General features: G+C 48.8%; 4 protein-coding genes across 4 annotated transcripts; 2 read left to right on the top strand and 2 right to left on the bottom strand.

Annotated features, from left to right (window-relative positions):
- Positions 1–1,670: 1,670 nt before the first annotated feature.
- On the top strand, positions 1,671–7,176 carry EAH_00019600 (importin alpha, putative; the record flags this gene model as incomplete). Its single annotated transcript, XM_013397291.1, has 10 exons — positions 1,671–1,751; positions 2,093–2,234; positions 2,674–2,752; positions 2,943–3,039; positions 3,446–3,524; positions 4,509–4,598; positions 4,938–5,063; positions 5,455–5,597; positions 6,165–6,404; positions 7,015–7,176. The coding sequence occupies 10 exons, from the start codon at positions 1,671–1,673 to the stop codon at positions 7,174–7,176; spliced, it is 1,239 nt and encodes a 412-aa protein (XP_013252745.1).
- A 940-nt stretch (positions 7,177–8,116) lies between these two features.
- Positions 8,117–13,677, bottom strand: EAH_00019590 (hypothetical protein, conserved; the record flags this gene model as incomplete). Its single annotated transcript, XM_013397290.1, has 4 exons — positions 8,117–11,442; positions 11,563–11,622; positions 11,931–11,947; positions 12,929–13,677. 4 exons carry the CDS (start codon positions 13,675–13,677, stop codon positions 8,117–8,119), a joined length of 4,152 nt encoding a protein of 1,383 aa, XP_013252744.1.
- A 745-nt stretch (positions 13,678–14,422) lies between these two features.
- Positions 14,423–17,761, top strand: EAH_00019580 (hypothetical protein, conserved; the record flags this gene model as incomplete). The annotated part of the gene is made up of 3 exons (XM_013397289.1): positions 14,423–14,441; positions 14,655–16,771; positions 17,219–17,761. The coding sequence occupies 3 exons, from the start codon at positions 14,423–14,425 to the stop codon at positions 17,759–17,761; spliced, it is 2,679 nt and encodes an 892-aa protein (XP_013252743.1).
- Positions 17,762–18,490: 729 nt separating this feature from the next.
- On the bottom strand, positions 18,491–21,343 carry EAH_00019570 (hypothetical protein, conserved; the record flags this gene model as incomplete). Its single annotated transcript, XM_013397288.1, has 3 exons — positions 18,491–18,640; positions 19,317–20,238; positions 20,505–21,343. The coding sequence occupies 3 exons, from the start codon at positions 21,341–21,343 to the stop codon at positions 18,491–18,493; spliced, it is 1,911 nt and encodes a 636-aa protein (XP_013252742.1).
- Positions 21,344–22,423: the final 1,080 nt, after the last annotated feature.

The following is a 22,423-nucleotide window of genomic DNA, read 5'->3' as shown; positions in this document are numbered from 1 at the left end:
TTATTATATATATATATATTTATTATATATATATTTATTATATATATATTTATTATATATATACATTTGTGTATATATTTGGGTGTATTTCTTTGAATATATTTCTTTCACCCCAATGACTTAAATAAATTTGTCTAAATAAATATAAATAAATATAAATATAAATATAAATATATATATATAGAGTATATATCATTAGCTAAATATAAATAAAACAAATATGTTTAAATATATTAATTTACAGGTGCAAATCCGAAAGACTCAGCGAGAGCAGAACTTAGCAAAGAAAAGAGCTGAGGCTTTAAATGAAGCAGCAAAGACAGGAAGAGACAGTTTAATAGGAGGGGCCCCCTTTGGTGCAGCAGAGGGGCCCCAGGGTACAGCTATGGGGGCCCCACAGCCAATATTGGGGGCCCCACAGGGTACAGCTGGGGGCCCCCAGGGGACCCAGAGCTCATCAGCATTTAGTCTTGAAGGAGTTGATCTACAACAACTAGTTAAAGCACTTGCTAGCGGAGTGCCGGAGACAGAACTCGAGGTTTGTCTCCTTTATTTTATTTTTATTTTATTTTATTTTTTTGTTTTGTCGTGGTGCTGATGTCTCCTTTTGTTTCTGCTGTCTCCTTTTGTTGTTTTGTGTCTCCTTTTTTTGTGTTTGTATTCCTTTTGTTTGTTTGTTTGTTTGTTTACTGTCTCTGTTTATTTATTTACTGTCTTTGTTTGTTTATTTACTGTCTCTGTTTGTTTATTTACTGTCTCTGTTTGTTTATTTTCTGTCTTTGTTTGCTTTTCTGCTGTCTCTGTTTATTGATTTACTGTCTCCTTTTGTTTGTTTATTTATTTACTGTCTCTGTTTGTTTATTTACTGTCTCCTCTTGTTTGTTTATTTATTTACTGTCTCTGTTTGTTTATTTACTGTCTCTGTTTGTTTATTTACTGTCTCCTTTCGTTTCTTTATTTATTTACTGTCTCCTTTTATATTTTTTTGTGTTTTTATATTTCTTTTTGTCTCCTTTCTTCATCTTAGAGTCTCCATTTATATATTTTAATCTGCATTCTTCTATTTGTATCTATTTTTTATGTAAATTAATTTAAGTATATTATTTAATTTAGTTAATTTATTTTTTTTATTTGTTTGAAGGCTACTCAACTCTTTCGTCGTGCCCTTAGCCTCGAGAACAACCCGCCTATTCAGGAGGTAATTGATGTAGGTAAGTATTATTTATTTATTTATTTATTTTTATTTTAATTTATTTATTTAATTTGTTTATGTTTATATTTATATTTATATTTATATTATATACTTATGTATTGTTAGGGCTTTGTTTTTATGTTGTTTTGATATCGGTAAGTCTTCTGTATTTGTTTATTTATTTAATCTTTTATTTACTTATACATACATACATATATATATATTCTTTTATATTTATTACTATTTATATATATATATTTAATTATAGTTAATTATATTGATTTATTTATGCTAATTTATTTATCTATATTTATTTATATTTATTGATATTAATTTATTTACATTTATTGATATTTATTTATCTATATTTATTTATATTTATTTATATTTATTTATATTTATATTTAGCTATATTTATTTATATTTATTTATATTTATTAATACAGGAGCGGTGCCGTACTTTGTCCGATTTTTATCTATGACGGGTCGCGACCAACTTCAATTCGAAGCAGCATGGGCACTAACGAACATAGCCTCAGGCACTCAAGAGCAAACTCGAGTAAACCCTAAACCCTAAACCCTAAACCCTAAACCCTAATTTGGTCCAGCATCAACTCAGGCAGCCACTCAGAAACAAACTCGAATATACCCGAAACCCTAATCCTTCCTTTTCTCGTGGTGATTGTGTGCGGAGCTGTTCAATCATTTGTTAATTTCATGCCTAGACCTTATTAGGGTTTAGGGTTTAGGGTTTAGGGTTTATGGTTTAGGGTTTAGGGTTTGTAGTTTAGGTGATGATAGAGTGCGTAGCTGTTCTATAATTTGTTAGTTTGATTCCTAGACCTTTTTAGGGTTTAGGGTTTAGGGTTTAGGGTTTAGGGTTTGTGGTTTGTGGTTTAGGTGGTGATAGACTGCGGGGCTGTCCCTCTATTTGTTAATTTGATGCACTCTTCAAAAGAAGAAGTCCGAGAGCAGGCGGTTTGGGCGTTGGGCAATATCGCGGGGGATTCGCCTGATTGTCGAAATCTTGTCTTAGATAGCGGTAAGCAAACCCTAAACCCTAAACCCTAATAAACCCTACTAAACCCTAATAAACCCTAACAAACCCTAATAAACCGTAATAAACCCTAATAGCCCCTAATAACCCCTAATAAACCCTAAGAACCCCTAGTAAACCCTAATAAACCCTAATAAACCCTAATAAACCCTAATAAGCCGTAAGAAATCGTAATGAGCACTGTTAAACCCTAGTAAACCCTAAATCCTTACACATGAACCACGTGCAGCTTCGTTCTAGATAGCGGTAAACCCTAAACCCTAAACCCTAACCAAACGTCTGTGGATGCCTTAAACGAGAATATTAAAATCCTGAGCAAACCCTAAACCCTACGACACCGTCACACACAAACCCTTTCTTTCACTCCAGCGCCAGGGGATTAGGGTTTAGGGTTTAGGGTTTAGGGTTTTGGCTGTGGGTACAGGCGCCCTGCCGCCTCTGCTTGAACAACTCAACACCCCGGGGTCGAAGCTCCCGATGATTCGGAATGCAACTTGGACTCTGTAAGGGTTTAGGGTTTAGGGTTTAGGGTTTAGGTTGTAGGGTTTAGGATTGGTGGGGGTACAGGTATATTGTTCCGAGGGTTTAGGATGTAGGGTTTAGGGTTTGAGGGGGAGAGGATGGATACTGCTCGGAGGATTTTAGGGTTTAGGGTTTAGGGTTTAGGGTTTAGGGTTTGGGGTGTACGTGCAGCTCGAACCTCTGCCGAGGGAAACCCGCCCCCGCGTTTGAGAAGGTCTCCCCAGCACTGCCGACTTTGGCAGCGCTTATTTATTCGGATGATGCTGAAGTGTGTCGAGGGTTTAGGGTTTAGGGTTTAGGGTTTAGGGTTTAGGGTTTAGGGTTTAGGTGTGCTTGCGTCTATTTGCCCCTTGTTTTCTGGGTTTAGGGTGTAGTGTTTTGCTCTGCTTGTCTCTCTTCTTTTTCTCCTCTTAGGGTTTAGGGTTTAGGGTTTAGGTGTGCATGTGTCTCTTACTTGTACGGGGCTCTATATTAGGGTTTAGGGTTTTATATTTTATTTCTTCTGTCTCTCTATTTGTCTCTTTGTTTTTTAATTAACATTTTTGTTTATCTCTCATTTAATTTTTTTTTGTTTTATCTCGTCCTCCTCTCATTCTTCTTGTCCTTTCTTTTTATTTAGTCAGACCTATTTATTTATTTATTTATTTATTTATTTATTTATTTGTCTGTTTCAGGTGTTAACGGATGCCTGCTGGGCTCTGTCATATCTCTCAGACGGCCCCAACGACCGCATAGGGGCTGTTCTTGAAGCGGGTCAGCTGTCTCCTTCTGTCTCCTTTTGTCTCCTTGCTGTCCCCTTGCTGTCTCCTTTTCACTTCTTCCTGTCTCCTTGCTGTCTCCTTTTGTCTCTTTGCTGTCTCCTTTTGTCTTCTTTCTGTCTCCTCCTGTCTCCTTGCTGTCTCCTTTTGTCTCCTTGCTGTCTCCTTTTGTCTCCTTGCTGTCTCCTTTTGTCTCCTTGCTGTCTCCTTTTCATTTGTTGCTGTCTCTTCCACTTCTTTCTGTCTCTTTTACTTCTGTGTGTCTCCTTTTGTCTCCTTGCTGTCTCCTATTCATTTCCTTTTGTCTCCTTTTTATTTTTGTCTGTCTCCTTGCTGTCTCTCGTTTGTTTCTTTCTGTCTCCTTTTCATCTTCTTTCTGTCTCCTTTCTGTCTCCTTTTCATCTCCTTTCTGTCTCCTTTCTGTCTCCTTTCTGTCTCCTTTTCATCTCCTTTCTGTCTCCTTTCTGTCTCCTTTTCATGTCTTTTCTGTCCCCTTTTCATCTTCTTTCTGTCTCCTTTCTGTCTCCTTTCTGTCTCCTTTTCATCTTCTTTTTTTTGTCTCCTTTTGTCTCCTTTCTGTGTTTTTTCTGTCTCCTTTTTGTCTCCTTTTGTTTCATTTTGTGTATATTTGTCTGTCTCTTCTTTCTTTTTCTCTGTCTCTTTTTGTCTCCTTTCTGTCTCCTCGTCTCTCTTCTGATTATTTTATTTAATTTGTTGTTCTTTGCATGCTTTATTTGCGTTTATTAATTATTATTTATTTATAAAAAATATTATTTATTTATTTATTTACTTTGTTTATTTTTCTATGAATATCATTTTACCTGTCCGTTGATTAAACTTGTAGCTATTTATTTTATATATATATATATATATATTTATATTTATTTATCTATTTATATTTATTTACATTTATATTTATTTATATGTATATATATTTATTTATATTTATTTATTTATTTATATTTATTTATTTATTTAGGTGTCTGTGCTCGCTTGGTGGACTTGTTGATGCATCCATCGACGCTCGTCCAAACCCCTGCACTACGCGCAGTTGGGAATATCGTTACAGGTTTGCTGCTGCTGTTGCTGCTGCTGCTGCTGTTGCTGCTGCTGTTGCTGCTGCTGTTGTTCTTGCTTGTGCTTTTGCTGCGGGAGTTGCTCCTCGTGCTTTTGCCGCGCTGCTGCTGCTGCTTGTACTGCTGCTGCTTGTGCTGCTGCTGCTGCTTCTTCTCCTGCTGTTACTGTTCTTCCTGCTGCATATAGTGCTGCAGCTGCTGATTTTTGCTGCTGTTTCTGCTGCGGCTGTTTTTGCTGCTACATGTACTATTTTTGCTGCTGCTTCATCTGCTTCTGCTGCTGCATATGCTGCTGTTGTTGTTGCTGCTGCTGCATATGCTGCTGCATTTAGGAGACGATAGGCAGACGCAAGTGGTGTTGACATGTGGTGCTCTACCGAATCTGCTGTCTCTACTTTCTTCAAACAGAAAGACAGTGCAGAAGGAGGCGTGCTGGACAATATCTAATATAACTGCCGGTAATTCTTATTTATTTATTTATTTATTTATTATTTTATTTTGTTTATCTTTTAATTTATCTTATTTATTTTTATTTATCTTTTTTTAGATCTGTATTGGGGGTGCTCGGGTGTATCCGTTTGGCTTTGTTTTTCTGTTTGTTTATATTTTTTTTAATGTATTTCTTCTTCTTTTTATTTATTTTTATTTATTTTAATTTATTTTAATTTATTTTAATTTATTTCTTTTATTAGAGATGCGGGATGAGGAGCCAACAGAGAGAGTAGCAGGCATCGGAGCTACTTAAATATATATACATATATAAACAAATATACATATAATATATACATATATAAATATATAAATAAATAAATATATATATAAATATATATATGTATATAATTGGTGCAGGTAATCAGGAACAAATTCAAGAAGTGCTGGAGAGCGGGGCGGTGCCGGCTTTGCTGCATTTGTTAGAGACAGCAGATTTTGATACGAAGAAAGAAGCAGCCTGGGCAGTTAGTAATGCTGTTAGTGGAGGCTCAGACATGCAGGTATTCTACTGTCTCCTTTGCTGTCTCCTTTGCTGTCTCTCTCGCTGTCTCTCTTGCTGTCTCCTTTCTGTCTCCTTTGCTGTCTCCTTTATGTTATTTGCTGCTGCTGTTGCTGTTGTTGCTGCTGTTGTTATTCTTGCTGTTGTTGTCTGTATATTGCTGTCTCTTCTTCTTTTGTTTGTTTGTTTGTTTTTCTTTTTTATTTATCTTCGTCTTTTTGCTGTTGAATTGTATATATGCAGATAATAATTGACTGTCTCCTTTGCTGTCTCCTTTGCTGTCTCCTTTATCTTTTTATAGATTTATATTTTTATATTTTGTTTAATTAAAATCTTTTATCTTTATTACTTCTGTTATTGTTTTAATTGTTGTCTGTTTATATATCTGCATCTATATAAATACTTATCCATTTATTTATTTATTTATTTATTTTTATTTTTATTTTTATTTCTTTTACGTAGCGCATTTTATTCGTTTAAGATATATATATATCTAAATATTTATTTATTTATTTATTTATTTATTTATTTATTTATTTATTTATTTATTTATTTTTATTTTGTTTAGGTAGCGGAGTTAGTTCGCTTAGGCTGCGTCCCGCCTCTTTGTCAGTTATTGGGGTGTATGGACAGCAAAATAGTCATGGTGTCTCTTGAAGCTTTGCATGCAATCCTTAGAACAGGAAAGAAAATTAAAGAGACAGAAGGCTTATCAATTAACCCTTATGCTACTCTTATCGAACAAGCAGATGGAGCAACTGCACTTGAAAAACTTCAAGACAGCAGCAACGAAACTGTATTCAAAAAAGTACGCCTAGGGTTTAGGGTTTTAGGGTTTAGGGTTTAGGGTTTAGGGTTTAGGGTTTAGGGGTTAGGGTTTAGGGTTTAGGGTTGGAGGGATAGGGGATAAAGGTTTATGGAGGGCTTGAAGGCATTTGGGATTATGGTTATCAGGGTTTAGGGTTTGAGGGGTTGCTGCCTCGAGCCTCTAGGGTTTAGGGTTTAGGGTTTAGGGTTTAGGGTTTAGGGTTTGTGGGTGGTCGCATGCTTTGACTTGATGGTTTGCAGCATTTATTTTTTGTTGTTGTTAAATCTGACTCTAACGAAGCCTTATCCTTTTATATATTTTATTTTATTTTATTTTATTATCTTTTTATTTATTTTTGTTTATATATTTTTATTTATTTATGTATCTTTCTTATTTGTTATTTGCTTACATTTCACCTCTTCGTTTGCTTACTTGCTATTTATTTATTTATTTATTTATTTAATTTTGTTTAATATTTTATTTATTTTATTTTGTCTGCTAGCCTTTGATGAATTTGTGTTTGTGTTGTTCACAACACTAAACCCTAAACCCTAAACCCTTGAGTTGTTTGCGTTCGTATTATTGTTTTATTTTATTTGTTTTTCTTTAGGTGTATTCAATAATATCAACATACTTCCCTTATGAAGAAGAAGAAGAAGGTGTTGATGCTGACATGGATTCTGCTGCTGCTGCTGCTGCTGCTGCTGCTGCTGGGGGCAGCGGCAGCACATTTGGAGCGGAGGCCCCACAAGGGGGCTTTAAGTTTAATTGAATTTAATTGATTTGCTGCTGCATTTGTTCTGTCTCCTTTCCTGCTATACTGTCTCCTTTGCTGCTGTACTGTCTCCTTTGCTGCTGTGCTGTCTCCTTTCTGGAGACTACAGCGCATTTTGCTGCTGCAGCAGCAGCAGCAGCAGCAGCAGCAGCAGCAGCAAGGACGCCTCACGCGACAACAACAACTACAGCAGCAGCAGCAGCAACAGCAGCAGCAGCAACAGCTTTGCTAGTTCGAGCAGCTACATGCAGCAGCAGAAGAACAGGGGGCCCCCAGGGGGCCCCCTTTCTTCTTTGTTGCTGCTGCTATCTGCTGCTACCTTCTCCGCTGCTGCTTCTGTCTGCTAATCAGTAGAAGAGACAGCAGCAGCAGTAGCAGCTAAAGCAGCGGCTGCTGCTGCTGACGCTGCTGCTGCTTGCTGCTGCTTGCTGCTTCTGCTGAGCGTAAGACAGATGGTGTACTGAGGGCAACGACCTGAAGCAGAATGCTGCAGCAACTCAATATCTCGTATTGGATTCCCTAGGGTTTAGGGTTTAGGGTTTAGGGTTTGGACTCGAAGGTCTACAGGGATGAGGGTTTAGTGTCTAAGGTCTAGGGTTTAGACGCATGGGTTTTGAGGGTTTAGCGTTTAGGGTTTAGGGTATACCCTCAAGGGTTTAGGGTTTATTTAGACTAGCAGCAGCAGCAGCTGCTGCTGCTGCTGCTTTAGCTGCTGCTTTAGCTGCTGCTTTAGCTGCTGCAGCGGCAGCAGCTAAAATAGCCATAGCTAGTTTATCTGCAGATGCTGTTTAAGCTGCTTCTGTTGCTGCTGCTGCTTTAGCTGTTGCTGCATTGAGATGTACATACACCGCATTAAACATCTTTAACTTCTTCACCTGAAAAATTATTTCATGTTTTTTTATAAACCCTAAACCCTCACTATAAACAAGCAAAGGGTTTAATAGGGGGGCCCCCAACTTGAAGGGTTTATTAGGGGTCCTTCTTTAATCTCATTGCCCCACATAGCAGCAGCAGGAGATTCGCCTATTGGGGGCCCCCCTAGGGGGGGCCCCTCAATAGGGGCCCCTAAGGGGGCCCTATGGGGGGCCCCCGCAGCCCATAAGGATGTATCGTAGGGGCCCCCAGTTATCTGGGGGCCACCATAGGGGCCCCCAGTTATCTGTGGGGTATCATAGGGGCCCCCTGATATCTGTGGGGTATCATACGGGCCCCCTGTTGGGGGCCCCCCTAATGTTGAGGGTACGAAGAGGGGCCCCTGAAATGTTTGTTGAGTATTATTATGCATCAATTGGGGGGCCCCTGAGTCTGATAGGCTATTAATATTATTACTATTATGCAGCTCTTCATTTAGGGGATATGGGGGGAGGCTTGCCTGATCTAGGGGCCCTTGGGGGCCCCCCTGAAGAGAATGGGGCCCTTGTGGGGGCCCCTCAAGGGGCCCCCCTAACGTAGGGGGCCCCCCAAGGGGCCCCTGAAAGGTAGGGGCCCCCTGGAGGGTATGGGGGGCCCCCTGAAAGGTATGGGGGGGCCCCTGCATGTACCCCCGAAATGGGGCCCCCCCCGCAGTAGGGGGCCCCTGGGTGGGGGCCCCCCTGGGGGCCCCTCTTTGCTGTGCTGCTGGTAGTTTATTGATTAAAGTTAAGAGATGTGCTGTACGCTGCAGAGCAGTAGCATTAGGCTCTGAGAGTTTGCTGAGGGCTTCTGTTAAGTCTGCCCCCGTTCTAATGAAGGCTTTTAGCTGTTCCCAGGTTTGCTGCGTTTGAGGGAGGAAGTCTGCTGCTGCTGCTGCTGCTGCTGTTGCTGCTGCTGCTGCTTCGCTCCAGTATGCATTGCCTGCTATGGTGTGCAACCCGTCGCTGTTGGGCTGTACAGACAGCTCGCAACGACAAACAGCAGCAGCTGTAAACCCAGGCAGCGGTAATGCAGCAGTATACACAACTACGCTTGCATTGCTGTTGCTGCTGCTGTTGCTGTTGTTGTTGCTGCTGCTGCTGCTGCTGCTGCTGGAGCCTGCTGCGATATCGTCGCTGCTGCTACTTCCCTGGCCCTCGCTGCTGTCTGCAGCGGCGCCTTCCCCTCCTCCTTCTCTTCCTGCGCTGCTGCTGCTGCTGCTGTTGCTATTGCTGCTGCTGCTGCTGCTGCTGCTGCTGCTGCTGGTATCTTTGAATGTTTGGGTGATGTTGCAAGGGGAGTCAACATAAGCAGCAGAAGCACACAGATTATTTATGCGTGAGACAAAAGCAGCTCTACACTCTGCTCTGTTGCTGCTGTTGAGATAGAGAGGTTGCTGCTGCCAGCCTGCTGCAGCAGCAAGAGGGACGCAGCACGTCATGCCTTGCTGCATGCATCGAACAGAGGGGGCCCCCATATCTTCTGTGGGGGCCCCCCTTGCTACTATACCGAAGGAGGCTAGGGCCCCTCCCTGCAGCAGTTTGTTGTAAGCCTCTAACAACTCTTGTACATGCAGCTTTGATATAGCAGCTTCAAGGAAGCTAACTGCTGCTGCTGCTGCAGCAAAACAAGAACGAGAAAAGAAGACAAACTGCTGCAGGAGAGACAGCCACTCTGTTAAGGGGGCCCCCAATGAAGGTAATGCAGGTAAGGCTACTGGGGGCCCCCAGCCTCTGCTCTCTTCGTCTTCTTCTCCTTCATATTCTGCTTCACTACTTAAACCCTCTGCTGCTGCTGCTGCTGCTGCTGTAGTCGCGTCGCCCTCAACCCCCATCGCAGACAGCAGCGACTCAATAACAGTCTTTGCTGCTTCATCTTCAGCAGTTAACTCCTGCTGCTGCTGCTCCTGCTGCTGCTCCTCCTCCTGCTGTTCCTGCTGCTGTTCCTCTTCATGCTGGTGCTGCTTCTGCTGCAGCAAGCTGATTTTGGGTTTCGTAGTTTTGCTGTATAGGTTCTGTTTTTGCTGCTGCTGCTGCTGCTGCTGCTGTTGCTGTTGCTGTTGCAGGTTTGTCTTGATGCTGATTTGGGGCAGCAGCTGCTGCAGCATCAGCAGCAGCGGAGGCGTGTCTTCTCCGGTTTGTTGGTGTAGCTGCTGCAGTTGCTGCTGCACATCAGCAGCAAGCAGCAAAACCCTTTCAATCTCAGAAAAGAATTCTACAATGTGCAGCGCCGTAGCAGCAGCAGATTGCATGCTGCTTCCAGGAGGAGGAGGGGGCCCCCCCGGCAGCAGCAGCAGCGACAGCTCTTCTAAAGCAGCAAAAAACTCTGGGGTCTTCAGAATAACAGAGACGAAGCCTCCTCCTAGCTGCAGCACTTCATTAATAACTTTGCTTGCATGTTGCAGCGGTGACGGCGTTGTTGTTGTTGTTGTGCTGCTGCTGCTGTTGCTGCTGTTGCTGTTGCTGTTGTTGAAAGACAGCAGCGATAGCAGCGGATTGCTGCTATTTCCCTTGGGGCTCTGCTGCCTCCTGCTGCTGCGCTGCTTCCGGTTGCTGCTGCTGCTGCTGCTGTTTCTCTTGCTGCCGCTGCTGCTGCTGCTGCTTTTGCTGCTGCCTGGCAGCGCAAGCCCCTGCAGCTTCTCTAAGAAGTTCTGCGTCTGCTCCTCAAAGGGGTCTCTGTCTGGAACTCGCTGCTGCTGCTGCTGCTGCTGCTGCAGCTGCTGCAGCATCCTGTTCTGCTGCTGCTGCTGCTGCTGCTGAGAAAAGGGTGGAAGGTAAGTAGCAGCAGCAACTGGTTGAGAGGAGAAGGGTGCAGCAGCTGCAGCAGATGGGGGTCCCCACAAAGGAGGAGACAGCGTCTGCAGCCAAGGAGGAGACGCATTCTGCTGCTGCTGCTGCTGCTGCTGCTGCTGCTGAGGCCATATCCAGCTGTCTAGACCCTGCAAACGGCGCTCATGAGGCCCGGGAGAGGAGGAGACAGTATTTTGCAGATCTAGCTGCTGCTGCAGCAAACGCAGCTGCTGCTGCTGTAGGCCGTGCTGCTGATGCTGCTGCTTCTGCGGCTGTTCTTCTTGCTGCTGTTGCTGCTCTCCTTCCCGTTGCTGGTGCTGCAACTGCAGCAGCTGCTGCTGGTGCTGCAGCTGCAGCTGGTGTACCACATCGAGGTGCTGCAGCCCCCCCAGCGGGGCCAGCGCTGTTGCTGCTGCTGCTGTTGCTAATGCTGTTGTTGCTGCTGCTGCTGCTGCGGGGAAAAGCTGTTGCAGCAGCAGCAGCTGCAGCAGCTGCCGCAGCAGCAGCGGATGCAGCAGCATGGCAGGCTGTCGGCAGCAGTCTGAGCGAGACCAGTGGGGTGTACAGACAACTCTACTAAAACCTTAAACCCTAAACCCTAAACCCTCACACAAATAAAACCCTAAACCCTAAACCCTAATTCTAAAGCCGTAAAGCCTAAGAAAAACAGATTTAAAGACACAAAAATAATAAGTAGGCGAACGAAGGGAGCGGGGAGACGACAGCAAATAGAAGATAGGGAACACCACGCCTGCCGCTGTCCCTGCAAACCCTAAACCCTAAACCCTAAACCCTAAACCCTAAACCCTAAACCCTAAACCAGAAAAAATATATATTCAAAAGAATAACAACACTAATAAAATCAAAAGGAACGGCTCAAACAGAAGAAACAGAAAAAACAGAGAAGGCCTTTCCCTGCGACGGGGTCACCTCCCAAACCCTAAACCCTAAACCCTAAACCCTAAACCCTAGACCCTGAAACCCTAAACCCCAGGTCAAATATCCTAAAGCCGGCTTCTCTCCTGTAATATTTCATGAGTAAAGTAGGCGTGAAACCCTAAACCCCAATACCTGAATACTGCTGAACCCTTAACACCAAACCCTAAACCCTAAACCCTAAACCCTAAACCCTAACTCAAACTTTTCCCCTGTACTATCCCATGACAGACCTAAGAAAAAAACCCTAAACCCTAAACCCTAAACCCTAAACCCTAATTCCTCCTTTCCCGAGACTGGGACCACGGGCCAGTCTAAGGGTTTAGGGTTTAGGGTTTAATATGAGTCTCCACCAAACCCCAAATATCAGCAATTGCTGCTTCAGGAGCAGCAGCAAAGGAGACAGAAGGAAAGAGATAAATGAAGAGAGACAAGCCACAATAGGCACCCTAAACCCTAAACCCTAAACCCTAAACCCTAAGCCCTAAACCCTAAACCCTAAACCCTAAGCCCTAAACCCTAAACCCTAGGCTTCAAACGCTTCCTTCTGCCTTTAATCTTATCTCGATTTTCTGACTAGTTTGTCTGTCTCTGTTTTATAAACCCTGAACCCTCAGCAACCCTAAACCCTCATTGATATTAAACCCTCAGAAACCCTAAACCCTAAACCCTAAACCCTAAACCCTAGACGCTGTTCCTTCCGCTTGTCGTTTGTTGTCTCCTTCTGTCTCTCTGTGTCTCCTTCTGTCTATCCTTTGTACTTATTTACTTAAAAATAAATGCATTATTTATTTATTTATTTATTTATTTATTTATTTATTTTGTTCTGTTGTCTCCTCCAGTTGCTGCCGGCACACTTTTACTGTCTCCTCTGTAGCAGCGCCAAACCAAAGACAACAGCACTTGCTGCTGCAGCAGCAGCACTTGCTGCAGCAGCAGCAGCAGCACTTGCCGCCGCAGCAGCAGTAACAGGTGCTGCAGCAGAACAAGAAACTCTCACTGCAGCAGCACTCGCTGCAGCAGCACTCGTTGCAGCAGCACTCGCTGCAGCAGCACTCGCTGCAGCAGCACTCGCTGCAGCAGCATTTGCTGCTGCTGTGTACGTACAGCTGAATAACACTGCAGCAAACTACCCGGCCAAGCTCTCGTCAATTAACTCAGCGAGTGTATTTGCATGCAGCGCAGCGTCGCTGCTGCTGCTGCTGCCTCCCTCTGCTGCTACTGCTGCTGCTTCTACTTCTGCTTCTGGTGCTGCTGCTGGAGGGAACAGCCCTGCTGGGGCTGCACCTGGGCCAGGTGCAGCAGCAGCAACAGCAGCAGCAGCAGCAGCAACGCAATCCAAACGATCCACATCGACATCAAATGTATGTGCAGCTATTTCGGAGCAGCTATCTGCTGCTGCTGCTGCTGATACTGTTGCTGCTGCTGCTGCTGCTGGCTCCTCTCCTTCCTCCACGTCGATGACTTCATCCTGCTGCTTCTCCTGCCGCTGCTGCTGTTGCTGCTGCTGCTGCTGCTGCACCTCTTCAGCTACCTCCGGGAAGCCTAGAAGCTTGAGGGCCCCCAGCACATCGTTAGCACCAATGGTCCGCCGTTTTGCTGCTGCTGCTGCTGCTGCTGCTGCATCGGAAAGATACAGCAGAAACAAAGCAGCACAGCGCCCGAGAGCAGCAATAGATTTTCTTTCACCTCTAACACCAGCAGCAGCAAGTTGCTGCTTTACGATGCGCTGCACCTGCGCTGCTGGAAGCTGCAGCAACTCGCTGCTGCTGCTGCTGTTGCTGCTGGTGCCTGCTGCTGCTGCTGTTGCTGCAGCCGATGCAGAAGCAGGCGGTGCTGCAGCAGCAGCAGCAGAAATATCGCAGTCCACATCCATGCTCATTGCAGGTGGTGTGGGAGTGCCACTTGCTCCTGCTGCTGCTGCTGCTACTGCTGCTGCTGCTGCTGCTACTGCTGCTGCTGCTGCTGCCGACAACGCAGGTTGGCTTCCCGTGCCGCTGTTGCTGCGGCTGTTGCTGCTGCTGCAGTGGCTGCAGCTACTGCTGAAGCGAACGTCACCGGTATTCTTCTCGTGTTGCTGCTGCTGTTGCTGCTGTTGTTGCTGCAGCAGCAGCAGCAACTGCTGCTACTGCTCCTGTGTTTGTTGCTACCGTGGCTTGTTTTTAGCTGCAGCAGTGCAGCAAAAGGTTTATCGTCTCTTTATTTGTTTGTAATTAGGGTTTAGGGTTTAGGGTTTAGGGTTTATATACACCTGAAAGGCGTTGGGGGTTACGAGTGTCTGCACAGGGGGCTCTGTCTTTATTTGTCGGTTTTGTTTGTTGCTGCTGCTGCTGCAGCCTTCTAGAGATATAATAAAATAGATAATGTTGTTTATTAGGCTTGCAACAACTTCATGCGGCCTTCCAGCCCTAAACACCAACCCTAAACCCTAAACCCTAAACCCTAAACCCTAAACCCTCCAAGCGGAGGAGGGCCCCGGGTGTCTGTGGTTAGCTACGCTTGACTCGGTTTTATAGTTCTTCTTCTTTTGTTTTTCTTTGTCTTTATGCATTTAATTTGCTGCTATTAATTTAATTCTTCTTATGGTGTACATACACCGCAAACAGTAGCAGCGCAGCAGCAGCACGATGGGGCCCCCGAGGTCCAGTAAGCAGGGCAGCTTGCTGCTGCTGCTGCTGCTGCTGCTGCTGTTGCTTCTGTTGCTGCTGTGTGTTGCTGCTGGATGCTGCTGCTGCGGCTGCCTGCAGCAGCTGCCGTGGCAGCTGCTGCTGCTGCTGCTCAAACTGCTGCGGCAGCTGCTCCTGCTGCTCCTGCTCCCCGTGCTGCTGCTAGCGCTGCTGCTGCCCTTCCCTACGACAGCCGTGGCGCTGCTGCACCCAGCAGCAGCAGCAGGAGGAGGAGGCGAGAGGGTCCTCTGGGCTCTTGTTGCGCATCTCCTGAAACAGCAGCAGCAGCAGCAACAGCAACACCAGCAGCAGCAACACCAGCAGCAGCAACAGCAGCAGCAGCAGCGACAGCAGGTGGGAGCATCTCCACAATCAGCAGCTGGTGAATGCAGCAGCGGCGTGCCGAGGCTCCGCGCTAGCTGCAGGAGCAGCAGCACGACACAGCAGCAGCAGCAGGAGCAACAGAAAGAGGAGCAGCAGCAGCAGCAGCAGCAGCATAAGGCTAGCAGCAGAAATGCATGCGCAGCTTCTTGTGTGTGCGATACCCCCGCTGCAGTTGTGGTGTATGTACAGAGCAGCTGTCCCTGGCTAAGGGGGGCCCCTGTCTCTTGTTTGCCTGCTGGAGGCCAGCCGCTGCTGCTGCAGCTGCTGCTGCAGCTGCTGCAGCAGCTGCAGCAGCTGCTGCTGCCGAGAGAGGAGAGGGCAAGAGAGCAGCGCTCCTGCCGCTTCTCCACGTTGCTGCTGCAGCGCCGCTGCTACCCTGTCTACCGCGGCAGCAGCTGCAGCAAATCGGTTGCTGCTGCATTTGGAATAGAGTTAGATGAGCTGCTGCCAGCAGCAGCAGCAGAAAACAGCAGCAGCAGCAGCAGCAGCAGCAGCCCGTTGGTCTTGATCCCGCTGCGGCTTGGCTGGCTTGCGGACCCTCGCTGCTACTCTTGCTGCTCCTTGCTGCTGCAGCTTCTGGGTTGTGCTGCTGTTGCTGCTGAAGCTGTCTTCCGTCTGCTTCCCTCGAGACTCACTGATACTGCAGGGCTCCCCGGTGCACAGCTGCTGCTGCTGCTGCTGCTGCAGCCGCTGCAGCGGTTGCAGCGCCTTCTCTGGAGGCTCCTCTTCGCCCCCACACCCACTCATACCCAGGTGCAGCAGCAGCTGCAGCAGCAGCAGCAGCAGCAGCACGATGGGCTCACAGGTGTCTCCGCTTACATCCACTATCCCTTCATTCAGAGGCCCCCTGCGCCTCCAGTAGCAGCAGCAGCAGCAGCAGCAGCAGCAGACACAGGAAGTTGGGAGCTGCTACGTGCTGGTGAGGAAACGCAGCAGCAGCAGCAGCAGCAGCTGCAACAGCTGCAGCAGCAGCAGCAGAACTGCTATTCTGGGGTGTACGGACGGCTGTTGTATGTCTACCGTTTCTCCTTGTGGCGCATCTACAGTTTTCTGCTGCGCTCGTTGCTGCAGCAGCAGCAGCAGGCTGCCCCTCTCAACTGCTGCTGCTGCAACAGCAAATGGACTCAGCGGAAGATTGCAGATATTGCTGCAGCAGATTGCAGCAGCAGCAGCAGCAGCAGTTGCTGCCCCGCTGCGCTGTTGGCTCCTGTTTGCTACCCTCCCTGTCTCTCCGCTGAGCAGCAGCAGCAGCAGCAGCATCAGCAGCAGCAGCGGCAACAGCAGCAGCAGCAGCAAGACGATATTCATGATGACTGGACTCTGGTACCGGACGTCTCGCAGCAGCAGCAGCAGCAGCAAGATCAGCAGCAGCAGCAGCGGCAGCAGCAGCAGCAGCAGCGGAAGAACCGGATAGTGTCTTTGGGTCAATTTCGTTTAGAGAAGCGGCAGCAGCAGCAAATTGAAATACTGAGCTGTATGTACACCTCGTTCCCTTTGCTGCTCCCACCCCACACTCATTTACTTATCTGCGGCTCCATTAGAAATGCAAGAGACTGGCTTTTGCTGCAGCAGTTGAGGGCCTTCGCACAAGGCAGCAGCAGCAGCAGCAGCAGCAGCAGCTGCAGCAACTGCAGCAGCAGCGAAGATGAAGCAGCCGCAGCAGCAGCAGCGCTCAGGGGAGATGCAGTGTTGCTGCCCGCTGGCCGCAGCGCATCTTCACTCAATCTGTCTACCCTTGCTGCAGCAGCAGCAGCAGCAGCAGGCACAGGACCAGCAGCAACAGCAGCAGCGACAGCAGCAGCAGCAGCAGCAGTTGAGAAGTACATTGAAGAAGTAATGGATGGAGTTAATTCTGCTGATGCCTTTTGTTTTTTTCTGATTAACAGCAGCAGCTCGCTGCTGCAGCATTTGCTGCACTCAGCAAAAGTAAGAAGGAGACAGCAGCAGCAAATCGAGGCTCTCTCTTTGTCTCTGTCTGTGTCTCTGTTTTATCTTTGCTCTTCTTTGCCTTCGTCATCGTAGTTCTTTATTATATTTTTGTTTTATCTAGTTGCTGCTGCTGCTGTTGTTGCTGTTGCTGCTGCTGCTGCGTTGGCCCTTGCTGCTGCTGTTGGTGCTGCTGCATTGGCTGGGAGTTTTGCTGCTGTTGCTGCTAGTGTCGTCTCATACCTGCAGCCTTTGCTGCTGTTGCTGCTGTTGTTGCTGCTGCTGTTGTTGCTGCCTGATGCTATTGCTGCTGTCGATTCATTTCCGCTGCTGCTGCTTTTGCTGCTGTTGCTGCTGCTTCCTGGCGCGTGTGGTGCCATTTGCATTGCTGCTCCTGTCTCATTTCTGCTGCTGCTGCTGCTGCTGCTGCTGCTGCTGCTGCTGCAGGTGGGCCTTCATACAATGCAGGAAGAGCACTTTGGCATTGCTGTGGTGCAGCAATTAGCTGCAGGTTGCTGCTGCGTAGCCCACTGCAGCGGGGGCCCCGAAAGCGACATCCTCGTGGCCCGCCCTGCTGCTGCTGCTGCTGCTGCTGCTGCTGTGGGTGCTGCTGCGGGTGCTCCAGGTACAGCGGCAGCGCACGAACAGCAGCAGCAGCAGCAGCAAACGCTGCAGCAGCAACTCAACGAAGCAAAAACTCTCGCGCTGCAGTGCTGCGGAGAGTTTGGCTTCTTGTGTACAGACAACCGCTCCTTTGCTGCTTGCTGCAGCATCGCGCTGCTGCAGCCACCTGCAGCAGCAGCAGCTGCAGCAGCAACAGCAGCAGAAGAGATCGTAATGCCCATGCTTAAGAGGGCCGCTCAGTCGCTGCTGCGGTTTGCAACGGATGAAACAGCAGCAGCAGCAACAGCGCAGGTACTGCAGCTGAGGCCCCACATTCGCAGCTGTTTATCTCAAGAGCAGCAGCAGCAGCAGCAGCAGCAGCAGTAGTAGTAGTAGTGAAAGGAGGAGGAGTAGCAGCAGTGCGAGCAGCAGTAGCAGCAGCAGCGGCAGCACTACATGCGATTGAGTTCCAGAGGCTGCTGCTGCTGCAGTATTGCTTGCTGCTGTCTTGCCGCTGCAGCTGCTGCAGCTGCCGCTGCTGCTGCAGTATTGTCTGCTGAAGCTGCTTTGCTGCTGCTGCAGCAGCAAAGCAGAAGCTTCTCGTTTGTTCATGCCAACGCTTTAGGTGTCTTCATAATAAATCTGTGTCCTGTCTCTCAATTGCTGCTGCTGCTGCTGCTACTGCTGCTGCTGCTATTGCTGCAGTGGGCTCTACCGCAACTGATGCTGCTGTTGCTGCTGCTGTTGCCACTTCTGCTGCTGCTGCTGCTAATATTGCTGTGTTGCTGCTGATACTGCTGTTGCTGCTTATGCTGGTGTTAGTATTACTGCTGCTGCTGCTACTTCTGCTGCTCGTGGTGCTGCTGTAGCTACTGCTGCCGCTACTGCTGCTGCTGCTGCTAGTGCTGCTGCTGTTTCTTTCACGGTATGACCGCAAAAATATTAAGTCAAATTACGTAGCCTTAAAACAAGCAGCAAGCATCCACTGGCAGCAGCAGCTGCAGCAGCAGCAAGTGGTGCAGCAGCAAGCGGTGCAGCAGCAGCAGCTGCAACCGAGCGGAAGCATACCGACCAAGCTGCTCCCGTTACTGCTCCCTGCTGTTGCTGCTACTACTACTACCACTGTTGCTGGTGCTGCTGCTGCTGTTGCTGCTGCTGTTGTTGCTGCTGCTGCTGCTGTTGTTGTTGCATTGTGACCAGCAGCTGTGGCGAGCTGACATCCAACTGCTGCTGCTGCTGTTGCTGCTGCTGCAGCGATTGCTGCATCTACCGCTCGAACTCAAGCAGCAGCATCTGCTGCTGCACCAACAGCAGCAGGATCTGCTGCTGCACCAACAGCAGCAGCATCTGCTGCTGCACCAACAGCAGCAGGATCTGCTGCTGCACCAGCAGCAGCAGCTGCTGCTGCTGCAGCTGCAGCAGCAGCAGTTAGGGGAATGCCGTAGAACTGGAGTAGAAGGGTATCCTAGAAGAGAGGGCTTGTCTGCTGAGTGCAGCAGCAGCAGCAGCAGCAGCAGAAGCAGCAGCAGCAGCAGCTTTTTGCTTCTGTCTCTGTGCCCTCTTTATCTGCTGCTCTGCTGCTAGTGCTGCATGCAAGGGATTGACTGGCAGCTGCAAGCAGCGCCGCAGGTGCGAACCCAGGGCCAGCGGCTGCAGCAGCAAACAAAAACAAACAAACAAACAAACAAATAAATAAATAAATAAATAAATAAATAAATAATGCATCAATCATACATAAAGAGGAGACACACAAGCAAATAACTGGTGAAACAGTTCGTATCTTCGTCTGCAGCAGCAGCAGCAGCAGCAGCAGCAGCAGCAGCAGCAGCAGCAGCAGCAGCAGCAGCAGGGTTGCAGCTGTTGTTGCTGCAGCAGCAGCAGCAACAGCAGCAGCAGGAGACAGACGAAGATGCAAGGAGACAAAAGAAATGCAAACGCCTACCCTGATTTTGCTGCCGCAGTGCTTGCAGATGAGGAGAGACAAATGCTGCAGCAGCAAACAGCTGTCTGCATGTTGAGCCACGTCCTCATGCCCTTGCCTCCAGCTGATGCTCTCCTGCTGCTGCTGCTGCTGCTGCTGCTGCGGTTGCTGCTGAGGCTGCTGCGGCTGCTGCTGCCGCGGATGATCGTGCGCCTGCTGCCGCTGGTGCTGTTGTGGTTGCTGTTGCTGCTGCTGTTGCTGTTGCTGCTGCTGCTGCTGCTGCGGCCTGTCTTCCCCTTCGCTGTTGTTCAACGGCACACCAGCAGCAGCAGCAGCAGCAGCAGCAGGATCAGCAGCAACAGCAGAAGCGGAGAGATGCATGCCGCTCTCTTCGCGTGCCCCGCTGGCTTCTTCTATGCTCCTGCTGCTGCTGCTGCTCTTGTTGCAGCGGTGGCGATGGCAGCTGCAGCTGCTGCACCGGCTGCTGCTGCTGCTGCTGCTGCTGCTGCTGTGGTTTTGTGCCCCGGGTGGGGCCTCATGTGAGGAGACCGAAACAGGCGAAGCTGTTGGTGAGTCTGCTGCTGTACCAGCAGCAGCACCAGCAGCAGCAGCTGCTGCTGCTGCTGCTGCAGCAGTTGCTGATGTTACTCCCGCTGCTGCTGCTGCTGCTGCTGCTGATCCCTCTTCCGTTCTGCTGCTGTTGCTGGAGGGGCTGCCTCTCCGCGCTATGCTACTTCTACGGCTACAAAGTAGCTGCGGCTGTTGCTGCTGTTGGTGCTGCTGCTGTTGGTGCTGCTGCTGCTGCTCCTGCCGCTGCTGCTGCAGCCAGCGACAGCAGCTGCTGCAAGGGAGCTGTCGCGCTGCTGCTGCTGCTGCTGCTATTTGTGCTGCTGTCTCCTTGCTGCTGGCTCCGCGGAGTGCAAGCGAAAGAGACACCTCGTGGCTGAAGCAAGCGCAGACGCATGCAGCAAGAAGACATTAGCTGCAGCAGCAGAGTTGCCGCTGCTGCTGCTGCTGGTGCTGCAGCTGCTGCAGCAGCAACTGGAGCAGCCGTAGCAGCAGCAGAGGCACCAGCATCAACAGCAGCAGAACCTCCGCTACAGCAACCCCTAAAACAGCAGCACCAGCAGCAGCAATGGCAACAGTAACAGCAACAACCGCAAGAGCAACAGCAACTGCAGCAGCAGCAGCAGCAACAGCAACAAATACCTTGTTCTGAGATTAGCTATCTCCTTGTGATGCAGCTCTTGCTGTGCTTTAATTTGCTGCTCCAGCAGAGCCAGCCGTTCATACAGCCAAACAGAGACAGAAGAGCGGCTCTGCTGCCGCTGCATCCCCGCTGCTTCTGCTGCTGCTGCTGCTGCTGCTGCTGCAGTCGCCTCTGCTGCTGCTGCTGCCGCCCCCGCAGCTGCTGCTGCTGAAATACACCGACGAGAGACAGGCAAAGACGGAGGAGTGCTGCACTGAGGGTCTTGCTGCTGTTGCTGCTTCTGCCTCTGCTGCTGTTGCTGCTGCTGCTGATCACGCTGCAGCAAGTCTTCAGTATGTACACCTAATGATGGTGAGGGCACTGCGGATGCAGCAGCAGCTGTTGTTGTTGTTGTTGCTGCTGCTGCTGTCTCAAGAGCTGCTGCTGCTGCTTCTGCCGCAGCTGCTGCTGGTTTTGTACACTCCTCCCGCGGCGCAGCAGATTCTGCTGCTTCTGCTGTTGCTGTTTCTCTTTCTGCTGCTTTGGCTGCAGCAGCAGGTGCTGCTGCTTCTGCTGCTGCTTCTGCTGTTGCGTCTACTGCTGCTGCTGCTTCTGCTGCTGCTGCTTCTGCTCCAGCTTCTTCTGCTGCAGCTTCCCCTTGTGCTACTGCTGCTGCAGTTTCGGGTGTTACTTTTGCTGCTGCTTCTGCTGCTGCCATCTGCACCCGCCAGTACTCATCGGGGTCGCTGGGTGCTGCTGCTTGCTGCAGATGCATCTCTTGAACCGTCAGTGCAGCCTCGAGATGCTGTTGCTGCAGCAGCTGCTGCTGCTGCTGTTGCAGCAGCTGCTGCTGCTGCATTTTTCCCCCGTAGACACTGCTGGGTGTTTTGAAGCCATAAGGGGCTGATGCTAGGCCTTCGCCTGTATGGGAAGCAGCAGACCTGGTGCTGCTGCTGCTGCAGCAGCAGCTGCTACTGCTGCTCCCGCTGCTGCTGCTGCTGGTAGCTTGTGCTGTGCTGCTGCTGCTGGTTGCTCCCTGCTACTGCCTTCTGCTGCTGCTGAGCAAGCAGCAAGTGTACGAGTTTCTGAAGAAGACTAAAAGAATGAAAAAACCCACCTTCTCGCCAGACACACAACAGTGGTTCGTTCGCTGCTGCTGCTGCTGCTGCTGCTGTTGCTGCTGCTGCTGCTGCCTTGGCTTAGAGAGCTTTCGCTGTCCCCTTGAAGGAGATCCCACTCAGACTGAAGAGGAAGACCGATAAAAATGAAGAGATAAACACAGACAAGTAGCCGCGTGCGTGAGTGCTGTTAGCAGCAGCAGCGCAGCAGCAGCAGCAGCAGCAGCAGCTGCTGCTGCTGCTGCTGCTGCTGCAGCTCACCCGCTGCCGAAGGCTTAGGCTAGGGCCCCGTGGAGGTTGCTGATTATTCTAAAAGATTTGTCTGTCTATTGACTTCTCTTTGTGTTTTTCTTTGTTGTGCTGTATAATTAAAGCACTCAGTCCCTTCACATCTGCTGCTGCTGCTGCTGCTGCTGCTGCTCGGCTGCTGCTGCGGCTCCCCAGCGTCTCCGTCGTTTTCTGCTACAGTTTAGCAGCAACTCCTTGAGGTAGTGGTCTTGTTTTTGTTATTTTTCTTCTCTCGCATGAGTCCGCAGCAGCTACAGCACACCAGGCAACCAGAAACAGCAGCAGCAGCAGCAACAGCAGCAGCAACAGCAACAGCAACCAGCTGCTCCCGCATTGGGACCAGCGGCAGCAGCCAGCTGCTCCTGCATTGGGACAAGCAGCAGCAGCAGCAGCTGCTGCTGCTGTTGCTGTTGCTGTTGCTGCTGCAGCAAGAGCACAAGGGCCTCGAATCTGCTGCAACACGGAGTGCAGCGGGGGTGGGGCGCTGCTGCACTTTATAAAAGCAGCTGCCTGAGCAGCTCCTGCTGCTGCTG

Source organism: Eimeria acervulina, genomic scaffold, assembly GCF_000499425.1.
Source record: "Eimeria acervulina Houghton genomic scaffold, Eah_scaff132, whole genome shotgun sequence".
Classification (NCBI taxonomy): Eukaryota; Apicomplexa; class Conoidasida; order Eucoccidiorida; family Eimeriidae; genus Eimeria; species Eimeria acervulina.
This window is presented reverse-complemented; position numbering and strand designations above follow the sequence as displayed.